This window comes from Triticum dicoccoides, chromosome 2A, assembly GCF_002162155.2.
Source record: "Triticum dicoccoides isolate Atlit2015 ecotype Zavitan chromosome 2A, WEW_v2.0, whole genome shotgun sequence".
In the NCBI taxonomy this organism is placed as follows: domain Eukaryota; kingdom Viridiplantae; phylum Streptophyta; class Magnoliopsida; order Poales; family Poaceae; genus Triticum; species Triticum dicoccoides.
The window spans coordinates 729,198,473-729,209,267 of record NC_041382.1 but is presented as its reverse complement, the minus strand read 5'-3'; the positions used below and the strand labels follow the sequence as shown (position 1 = coordinate 729,209,267).

The window sequence follows — 10,795 nt, the reverse complement described above, 5'->3', positions numbered from 1 at the left end:
CACCCACCAACCACATGTGCGGGTGCACCTACCGATCCAGATTGTGGAAGGGCACCCATCTCCTCCCATGATGCACAATCATTATCAATATAAGCTGTTATTTGTGGTAGGTGGTGGTAGGCAGGCCAAATTTCTTTGCTCCTACGTAGGCATGCGCAATCAGTATCCTTTTTGAAATACAACCGTATAATATATTAGACGAAGAGAGTATTGGGTAGAAGCAGATAACTGACCTCACAAGCGCAAAATCGACACTAGAGAAAATGAAGATCACAACTAAAACCGCGAGCTGAAATATCCGTGCCGAAACCCCAACCAAACTCGTCGTTCGCGTGGACAACATCGAGAAATTCAGTCAGTGAAACGCCTATAAGGAATGTAGAGGATCGAAACTAATTTAATTGATGCAACAACGTACCACATCATAATAAGGATTGCATATGGCACCACCCCGATCTTCACGGGCAGATGCGTCGGTATCACTAAACCAAGACACATGCCTTGCTTGCATATGCTCGGAAGAACGGGTTGTTGAGGAAGGTGATGTTGTTGTGGACGCTGCGCATGGAGGCCCATCCATAGACAATAGAAAGAACAAACCCACCGCCTGTGAAGAATGACGTAGACAGAATTTTCGAAGCTCCTTGGCAACGTTACACAAAGTGTCGCTCAGATAAGATAAGAGCGAGAGAAATTTTATTAGAAACCGTGTCACTATTACCATCAGAGTAACCATCGCTATAAGGACAAATTCTAACAAAAAGTTCTTGTTGTGTAGTGGACAAGAGATAACAACACCCTCTCCCCGCCTTGTGGAGCCGGAGCAACGACCATTGGCAAAGTGGGATGGGCAGTTGGTCCGGCAGCGAATAGGGTTTCTTTCTATCGATGGTAGTAGTCTTTCCTTGTATACACCATCACAATCAAGTGTAGCATGTTTAATCATGCATGCAATTTCTTCTCCATATAAATATCGACATTAAACCATGTAAAAAAAGGTTACATTATGTAAATCTTAAAATAGAAAACTTCTAGCTATTTCGCAGAGCCTCAACCATGGTCAACGTGGAAACAACGACATTGTTTCAACAATGATTTTTTCTTGGTCAACGCTCTTAGGTCTGGTTTCAGCACAGTTGAGCATCACATGAATCACCTTGATGCGTCCCACCGCCACCTGATCTAGATTCGCAACCATATGCACCATCAAGGTTGCCGCGTGTGTGCACCTTTGCACCCAGATCTGGCCAAGGCCTTTATGTGAACCATTTTGTGTCTACTTGCATAAGGCACCTTTGTTAGAATTGTTGGGGTTCCCTTTCATATGTCTTTTGCTGGTGTGTTGTTGCCTATTGCACTACAACTTGATGTCTTACTTCATGGTTTGAGCTAAGATGTCTTGTGAAGTCTAGAGTGGAAAGTTGTGTCGAGCCTAGTTACCAAAATACATAAGCATTGTGTTTAGTTGTTGTATTTTCATCATCTAAGTGTTCAAACCCAAACCAAGATGGGATAAAATGAACAACTTTTGTTCATGTTTATTGCTTCCAATTTGGTTCGTCATCGTAATGAGATGGGGGATAGGGGGAAAGGTTTCTTCAACATTGATTTGTGGAAAATTGTGTGTCATCGCCTCGCGCTCGGACCGTGTCTACTATAGGTCTAGGTCTTAACCGTCAGGGTCTCAGATGGCTGATGGTGTAACCTAAGTAAAAGTGGTGACAACGAAGGCATAACCTAGTGATGAAAAGGGATTGATGCCTTCTCACCAACCAAGGTTCATGGCATGGTACTTGCTATTGGGGTTTGTTATGCCAATTACACTCCATGGATCTCCCTTATAGTCAATCTGTCAGAAAAAAAACCCGACGACAATGAATAAGTGTGCTCCAAATCCTCCACTGATGATGTGATTTCCTTCGTCATCAACAATGGATCTCCGAAACAGTGTGTGCTCGGGCTGGATATTGGATCAGGGTCGCCCGTTTTAAACTTTTAGTCTTAGACGCAACGAGGTCAAGGATGCAGTGGGGATTTTGAAGGGGCTTCAACTCCCAGGTCAAGGGTGATCGTCGTCCTTTGCTCCCTTCCATGGTGGCCGAGACAACAAGGGTTACATGGATGCGTCGTTTGACCCAACATCAACTTCTCCAGCAGCCTGTGGATCCATGTTGTTGTCGCTTGTCGACAAAATTCCGTGACTTCTCGGCTACGTGCGTGGCGGAACTCCATCGGCGACATCGACATGTGCAGGATGGAGATGATGAAGGATTTTTGAGAGCTATATTGCATTTTCATTTTTTCAGGGACTTCCTTGTAACGACTGTTGTATAATTTGAGCCCACGTTTTTTTTTCAAATATAATGATATCTGGCTTGCCCTGGAGATAAAACCGAACAGACCACAGGGTGAATTTTGCAAAAAATATCTCAGCCGGTAGGGTTTTCCTTGACAAATCTCGTGGTGGTTTGGTGAGGCGCGCCTCCGACCGTCGATTCGAAATCGAACGGTCTGGATTGAAACAAATGCGGAATTGTAGAATGCAGCTGGTCCATTTCCACCGGACCCGTTCCCCATAAAACCCTCCTCACCCCCACCCTCTACCATCGCCGCCTCCTCCCATCACTCCTCTTCTTCCTCCTCCCTCCGCTGCCAGATCCAATCCACCAACCTTCTCCATGGTGCTCTCCGTGGAGAAGACCTCGTCGGGCCGGGAGTACAAGGTCAAGGACCTCTCCCAGGCCGACTTCGGCCGCCTCGAGCTCGACCTCGCCGAGGTCGAGATGCCCGGCCTCATGGCCTGCCGCACCGAGTTCGGGCCCTCGCAGCCCTTCAAGGGCGCCCGCATCTCCGGCTCCCTCCACATGACCATCCAGACCGCCGTCCTCATCGAGACCCTTACCGCTCTCGGCGCCGAGGTCCGCTGGTGCTCCTGCAACATCTTCTCCACCCAGGACCACGCCGCCGCCGCCATCGCCCGCGACTCGGCCGCCGTCTTCGCCTGGAAGGGCGAGACCCTCGAGGAGTACTGGTGGTGCACCGAGCGCTGCCTCGACTGGGGCGCCGGCGGCGGCCCCGACCTCATCGTCGACGACGGCGGTGACGCCACGCTGCTCATCCACGAGGGCGTCAAGGCCGAGGAGGAGTTCGAGAAGTCCGGCAAGGTCCCCGACCCGGAGTCCACCGACAACCCCGAGTTCAAGATCGTCCTCACCATCATCCGCGACGGGCTCAAGACCGACGCCCACAAGTACCGCAAGATGAAGGAGAGGCTCGTCGGTGTCTCCGAGGAGACCACCACCGGCGTCAAGAGGCTCTACCAGATGCAGGAGTCCGGCACCCTCCTCTTCCCCGCCATCAACGTCAACGACTCCGTCACCAAGAGCAAGGTATACTTGCTTCCCTGGTTCCCATTTTCCATTTCAGATCTGATGCTCCGTGCCAGCGCGTTTCTACTTGTTTGAGCGTAGTAGTATTGTTGACTTGTTGTAGTTTACATGTTTATGTTGTAGATCTGATATTTTAATATTTAGACCTCGTTGTTGCCTAGTTTAGATGCTGCTTCATGGCGAAGCAGCGGTGGAGTACTAGACCTGGATCTGTATCTTTGTCTTTGGGCTTAGTGTTTGTCAGGCTGGTTGTTGACTAACTAACTAATGATAACATTAGTCGCATTGTTTTCTGGATCTGACGGCCAGGGAGGGTCTAATTATAGAGTAACCTGCCTACCAAATATTATTATTTCACTGCACTCATTTGAGCATGAAACACTACTGTGCAATGCACTGAATTACTATGTGATTTGCCCTGTGTAGTTTTTTTTAAATGTACTCTTGTTCTGTTTTAATCTAAAGGTAGAATTCAATGACATTTTCACCTTGCTAACAATTACTACTAATCTATGTTGTAATAAAACACTAATATATGTTTCTCCTGAACAGTTTGACAACCTTTACGGTTGCCGTCACTCGCTCCCTGATGGTCTTATGAGGGCCACTGATGTTATGATCGCCGGCAAGGTTGCTGTGGTCTGCGGTTATGGTGATGTTGGCAAGGGCTGTGCCGCCGCACTTAAGCAGGCTGGTGCCCGTGTGATCGTGACAGAGATTGACCCCATCTGTGCCCTTCAGGCCCTGATGGAGGGCATCCAGATCCTCACCTTGGAGGATGTTGTCTCTGAGGCTGATATCTTTGTGACCACCACCGGAAACAAGGACATCATCATGGTTGACCACATGAGGAAGATGAAGAACAACGCCATTGTCTGCAACATTGGTCACTTTGACAACGAGATTGACATGAACGGCCTTGAGACCTACCCTGGTGTCAAGCGCATCACCATCAAGCCCCAGACTGACCGCTGGGTCTTCCCCGAGACCAAGACCGGCATCATTGTTCTTGCTGAGGGTCGTCTGATGAACCTTGGATGTGCCACTGGCCACCCCAGCTTTGTCATGTCCTGCTCATTCACTAACCAGGTATGATCAATGCGCAGTCTCCTGTCAACCAATCAGTTAATAACTTGTACAACCGTGAGCCGACACCCAATTTTTCGCCTGTTGCAGGTTATTGCTCAGCTTGAGTTGTGGAACGAGAAGGCCACCGGCAAGTACGAGAAGAAGGTGTACGTTCTCCCCAAGCACCTCGACGAGAAGGTCGCGGCCCTCCACTTGGGCAAGCTCGGCGCCAGGCTGACCAAGCTCACCAAGTCCCAGTCTGACTACATTAGCATCCCAGTTGAGGGTCCTTACAAGCCTGCGGCCTACCGGTACTAGTGTGTCCAGCACGGCTAGCGGCTGGCCTGAGCCTGAGTCGGAGCAGCGGCACCAACGGGAACTCTATCAACTATCCTGTTTCCCTTCTATTATCTTACATGCTGTCTCTTAGGCGGATGATTTGTTATTATGGTTATGTTTTGAGCCTTGTGAGGGTTGGGAGAGGCGGCGTTTGCTTTTGCCCAGAAATAATGGCATTATTATTGGTTTGAGTGAGGAGGTGTGCTTTTCCAGATACAGTTTTGTCTCGTTTGTTCTGCCATGTCTGAAATCCTTCGCAAGCTGTTGCTCATATTTGTGCGTGTTTTGTTAACGATCCTGGTCGTACATGATTGTTTGTCCCTGAAGTTTTCTTTTGAGGGGTGTACAAGCAGGCTTATGTCACAAAACATGTCATCAGAAATTTCTTTTGAATTGAATTCAATGGTGGATTTCTTATGTCATCAAAAACAAAGAAGACCATTAGAATTTCTTTTGAATATGAATTTGGATCTGTCTAGGGCACATCTGGATGTGTTCTAGTTCTTGCATATCTAAGTGACAAAATCAAATTTAAAAGTTCTTGCATATCTAAGTGACAAAATCAAACTATCAAACTAAAAAGAAAAAAGAAAAAGACAACAGAAAACGCCTGCATGAATCTTCACAAAATCAATGATGTAGGACTTTTTGTTGACAAATAGAAACAACTTTATTAATTGAAAATAACGGTTACATTGTCTGTTAAAAGTGTTACAATAATCCAAGAATTTGTTGCGGAAATTTTTGCTAGCCTAGCAATTTTATGAGCAACCATGTTCGCTTCCCTATTACGGTGTTCAAATCTAATAAGCGAAAAATCACAAGACAAAAAATAGCAATCATTAAACACTGTTATTGCTGTTTCCGCAAACCAACCATCATTCTACATGGTATTGATTACTTTCATATTATCGGAGTATTTAACAAGCCGATTGCATCTCATCTTTTGTGCAAGAGATAATCTAACCACCTTTTGTGCAAGAGATAATCTAAATCTATGGGCTGGAGCTTCTCCTGCCATAGCATCAGCACACTATTCAATCTTCCAATTTCCGCCAACAGTGAATTTTTCTTTGTCATCTATACAACGCCAGCCGTTCCCCTTAGCAGATCATGATCAAAGACGCATCCACATTCAGTTTAACAAAACTCACAGGCGGTCTACTTCAACCCCCTCTTTTCTTGGTTGCATAGGGGAGTTTGGTGTGCATCTTGTAATTTTCGCTCATGAACCAGAATACATCTATTCCACCATAAGTACTAGGCAGTAATAGCTATCATTTCACGTACATTCTTGAGGCCTAATATAAATAAGTGCTGGTCTGGTATAAGGAGTAAGAATTCAAGGACAACCTCTCCCGCACGGTCAATAGCACAAGCCATGTTAATCATCTCGTATATTCCTAATTTTTTTTAAACCTCCTCTACTTTACGACAAAGAAATAACACGTGCTTTGTGTCGTCTGCCCCCTAGAACAGGAAGGGCATATAGGGGAGACTTTCATGTGTCTGTTGGCAAGCGTAACACGACACGGCAAAGTTTCATGCAACGCACCTCATTTTTTTTACCTTTGCCGGACACGATAATTTTCAAATCATGATTATCAATGACACATGACTTAGATGTGCAATCTGCAATACTTAGTGCACATGTAGACATGTTTTAGCAAAACTGTATGAATTCACTGTTGTATTTAATTGGTCAAGTTGAAGATCTAAAAATACAGGTAGACCATAATGGGGTTCTATCTTTTTTGATGGAATTTCCATTTAACGTGGGAGTACAATATAGTGGGATGTTTTTTTTGTGAATGATATGATCTCTAGAGCCTAGTGCTTTGCCCAGTTTTTTTTTTGAGACAATAGTACTTTGCCTAGTTTTTTTTTGAGACAATAGTGCTTTGCCATGATATTGGGGTTCTATCGCATCAACTTTCACAAAACGGCTCGAGAGCCATGCCCACTAGAGAATGGAAAATCAGGCCCAAATAATGCGTATACATAAAAAACATACTTATATGATTTTGTATTTAAAAATGTTAAACATGCATATAAAAAGTTCCTGACGTATACCAAAAATGTACATTGTGTGTAAAAAAATAGTTATTGCCACTAAAAAATGTTCACCGTGTATTAAGAATGTTGAATATTATTAAGAAAAGTTAGTCTTGTATTTAAAATGTTAAACGTATATTAAAAATGTATTATATACATAGAAAAAACAATGTGCAAGGAAAAAGTAGACATAAAAATTATAAGTTTTCAAAAAATATTAATCATGTATTTAAAAGTGTTAAAGGTTTCTATAAAATATGTTCTAATGCGTGTGGAAAATATTGAATATGTGCTGAAAAAGTTGACATGTGTTGAACAAAAAAGAAACGGATGAAAATCGACAAAGAAACCCAATAAAAACAAACAGGAAAACAAAGAAAATTGCATTTTTTGAAAACCCATAGAAAATCAATGTAAAATAATGGAAACAGATAAAACCAGTAAAAAACAACAAAAAACAAAGGGAACTGATGACAACCCAGTGAAATGAAGAGAAATGAAGATTGACATGAAGAAATGAAAAAACCTAGTGAAAACCGAGAATGACGCAAAGAAAATTAAATAAAGAGAAAAACCAACGCGGAGAAGAAAATGGGCTGCCCCAGTAGCCACAGAGTGGTGGAAACTCTTGAGGCGAGACACGAGATATAGGTTTTGCAGGGCACGAGACTATCGCAGACAAATCCTATTTGACTTGTGTTGTGTCAAATAGTTGATGTTTCGAACAGAGCAACCGAGCTGGGCCGACCCATTGACGTCTTAAAGTTTTGCATGCTGATTCGGGTTTTGGGAACATGTCATAGCCCGGGTTTTTATCGATTTTGAGAACTTTCTAGAGGATTCTTGGAATTGTTTCTCTTTTTTGGTTCTAGTGGGTTTTATGTTTGAGATGTGCTACGCGTCGGTCGGCTGATCTTTTCAAAAGACTCACCACCTCGGCAACCGTTAAATCTGACGCCATCCAGCGCCCAACATCGTCCACACCATTGCAACAATGGCAGTGTTGCAGAGCCCCGTGCAATAGAGCTCATGTTGCAGAATTTTTTTCCAACATATATGATGGTGTAGTTTTTTCGCCCTCATTTTTACATTACGGGTGTTGTTGTGGAAGAAAATTTTGCAACACGGATGATGTTGCGAAAAAATGATAGGAACACATATGCAAAGACACGTGTCACATGGAGGCGGCAGACCTTGCACGATCCGCCAGCTGAAACGAAGCGTTTTAGAGGGTTCTTGAACTATTTTTTTCTCCCTTGGTTTTTGGTTTTCTTTTTTCCTTTTTCATCCTTTATTTTTCTGTCATAAATTCAAAATTTTCAAAATATGCTCAAAAATCTTAAATATTGATCAGAGTTTCAAAAATTGTTAGAAAAAATATTTTTGGGTGAAATAATGGCATTATTATTGGTTTAAGTGAGAAGCTGTGTTTTCCTAGATACAATTTTGTCTCGTTTATTCTACCATGTCTGAAATCCTTTGCATGTTGTTGCTCACAATTTTGCGTGGTTTATTAATGATCCTGGTCGCACATGTATGTTTGTCCCCGAAGTTTGATCACAAGTAGTCTTATGTCACAAAACATATGTCATCAGAAATTTCTTTTGAATACGAATTCTTTTTTTGAGTTGGCTTTTGAATATGGATTCAATGGTATATTTTATTGGTTAAGTCATGTCAGGAAAAGATCATTTGAAATTCCTTTTGAATATGAATTTTTAGTGATATCTGAAAATACGGGTAGACCTTAACGGGGTTCTATGAATTTCCCATTAACGCGGGATGTGAGTACAATATAGTGGGAGTTTTTTGTGAATGACATGATCTCTAGAAATCATTCTAGTATCACATCAACTTGTTGTAAAATGGCCCGAGAGCCATGCCCACCAGAGAATGGAAAATCAGGCCCAAATAACATATGCCTCCCAAATGCTATTCAAGACCTTCTGCGTCTGTTAACGTACCTTTCGTTAATTGGTGCCTGAAGGCATTCAAAAACGGGCCAGCCCATCTAAGGTTGTAGTGGGAGGAGTAGGTCTCGGTTTTGGGAAGTTTCCCATCTGTTTTTTGTTTTGTTTTAGGTATCTAACCGGTTTTGTTTGTTTTCCGCATTCTTTTCTATTTTTCTTGTTAAATGCATGAAACTTTTTTCAAATTCGCGAACCTTCTCTTCAAATTTGCATGAACCCTTTTCAGATTTTTTTACCTTTTTATGTTTTGTCAACCTCTCTTTTGCAAATCTAACATTGTTTTTTAAAATTGCTGAACTGTTTTCAAATTAACATTTTTTTTTCAAATAGATGTTTCATTTTTTTCATGGAATTTTGTTTTCATTTTTTTTATTTTGTATGAATTTGACAAGGTAATCCTTTTTGAGTTTACAATTTTTTTCAACAGTATCTTAAAGAACATGACATTTTTTCCTACCACACCAATATCAGAAAAAAAATTACTCCCTCCTTTTCATAATGTAAGACGTATTTTGACACTAGTATAGTGTCAAAAAATATTTTACAGTATAGAACGAATGAAGTACTTGGCAAAACGAGCGAGCGGGCCGCTAGTGCCAAGTTGGCCCGCTGGCATGCCTGCGAGGGCCAGGTTTGCTAGCGGGCGCTGATTAGGAGGACTTTGGGGGACCTCCTATGCGCCGCTCTTTGCGTCCGATTCGCATGCGCCGCACAGGTACAGCCCCCCGAATGGGCCGGCCCATCGTCGCGACGAAACAGCAAAATGATCACCTAAAATTATAACGCGGAGCGGGGGATCGATCCCTGCATCTGGAGCTAGTATACTCTTGTCACTAACCAGGCAAGCTAACTACCTCCTTCGGTCATATGTAACACGGGTACTTTAAAAGATCATCTACTACATATCTAACACCCCCACCTAGAAACCTTAAACATTGGATATGTTCAAAAAATTTAAAAATTCAAAAAATGTTTGCGTTTGCAGCTAGAAGAACAACTAAAAAACTTGAACAAAGTTTTGATAAAATGAACACTTTTTAAAATCCCAAACATTTTTTGAATTTAGAGAACAAAATTTTGTACGCGAACGTTATGTTTGAGAGAAAAAGTTAAGTTCGTATGAAATATGTGAACATTCTTTAAAACTCCCGAACAAAATTTGAAATATGTGAACAAATTTTTGAAATGGGAACATTTTACGAAACTCACGAACAAAAATTTCAAACACGAACATTTTCTGAAAAAATGCAAACAAAATTTGAAAAGGAACATTTACTGAAACTCACGATTTTTTTTGAAAAAATGAACATTTTTCTTAATTTGCAAACAAATTTTGCAAAGTTGTGAAATTGTGAAAAAAACATAAAAAAGAAAAAGAAACTAAAAAAAGAAAAGAGAAACAAAATTTGAAGATGAGAACATTTTTTTAACTTTGAATAATTTTTTGAAAGCATGAACATTTTTTCAAGTCAGGAACAAAAATTGAAAATGAGAACATTTTGTGAAGTTTTGAACAATTTTTTTGAAAGGATGAACAAAATTTGAAAATGAGAACATTTTGTGAAGTTTTGAACAATTTTTTGAAAGCATGAACAAAATTTGAAAAATGAGAACATTTTGTGAAGTTTTGAACAATTGTGAGCAACAAAAAAAATTTGAAAAAATAATAATATAACTTCGGAAAGAGAAAAACAAAAAACGAAAAAATGAAAAAGAAAGAGAAAACAGGAAAAAATGAAACATAAAAAACGAAAAAAAGATAAAAAAGAAAACAGAAAAAAGAACATTAAAACGAAAAAGAAAAAGAAACAGTAAAAGAAAAGAAACAAAAAGGGGTAAAGGGGGAAATAGAAAAACCGGTTTAGGAATCTTCTAGAATGTTCCCAAAACCAGAAGGCAACTACCTAGAAGATTCCCAAAATCGGATTCGCTTTAACGTTTGAACGGGCCGGCCCATCCTAACGCACTCGTCAA

At 41.5% G+C, this 10,795-nt stretch overlaps 1 protein-coding gene across 1 annotated transcript; it reads left to right on the top strand.

Annotated features, from left to right (window-relative positions):
- Positions 1–2,595: 2,595 nt before the first annotated feature.
- Positions 2,596–5,065, top strand: LOC119356709 (adenosylhomocysteinase-like). The gene is made up of 3 exons (XM_037623681.1): positions 2,596–3,389; positions 3,942–4,478; positions 4,566–5,065. The coding sequence occupies exons 1-3, from the start codon at positions 2,679–2,681 to the stop codon at positions 4,773–4,775; spliced, it is 1,458 nt and encodes a 485-aa protein (XP_037479578.1). The 5' UTR covers positions 2,596–2,678; the 3' UTR covers positions 4,776–5,065.
- Positions 5,066–10,795: the final 5,730 nt, after the last annotated feature.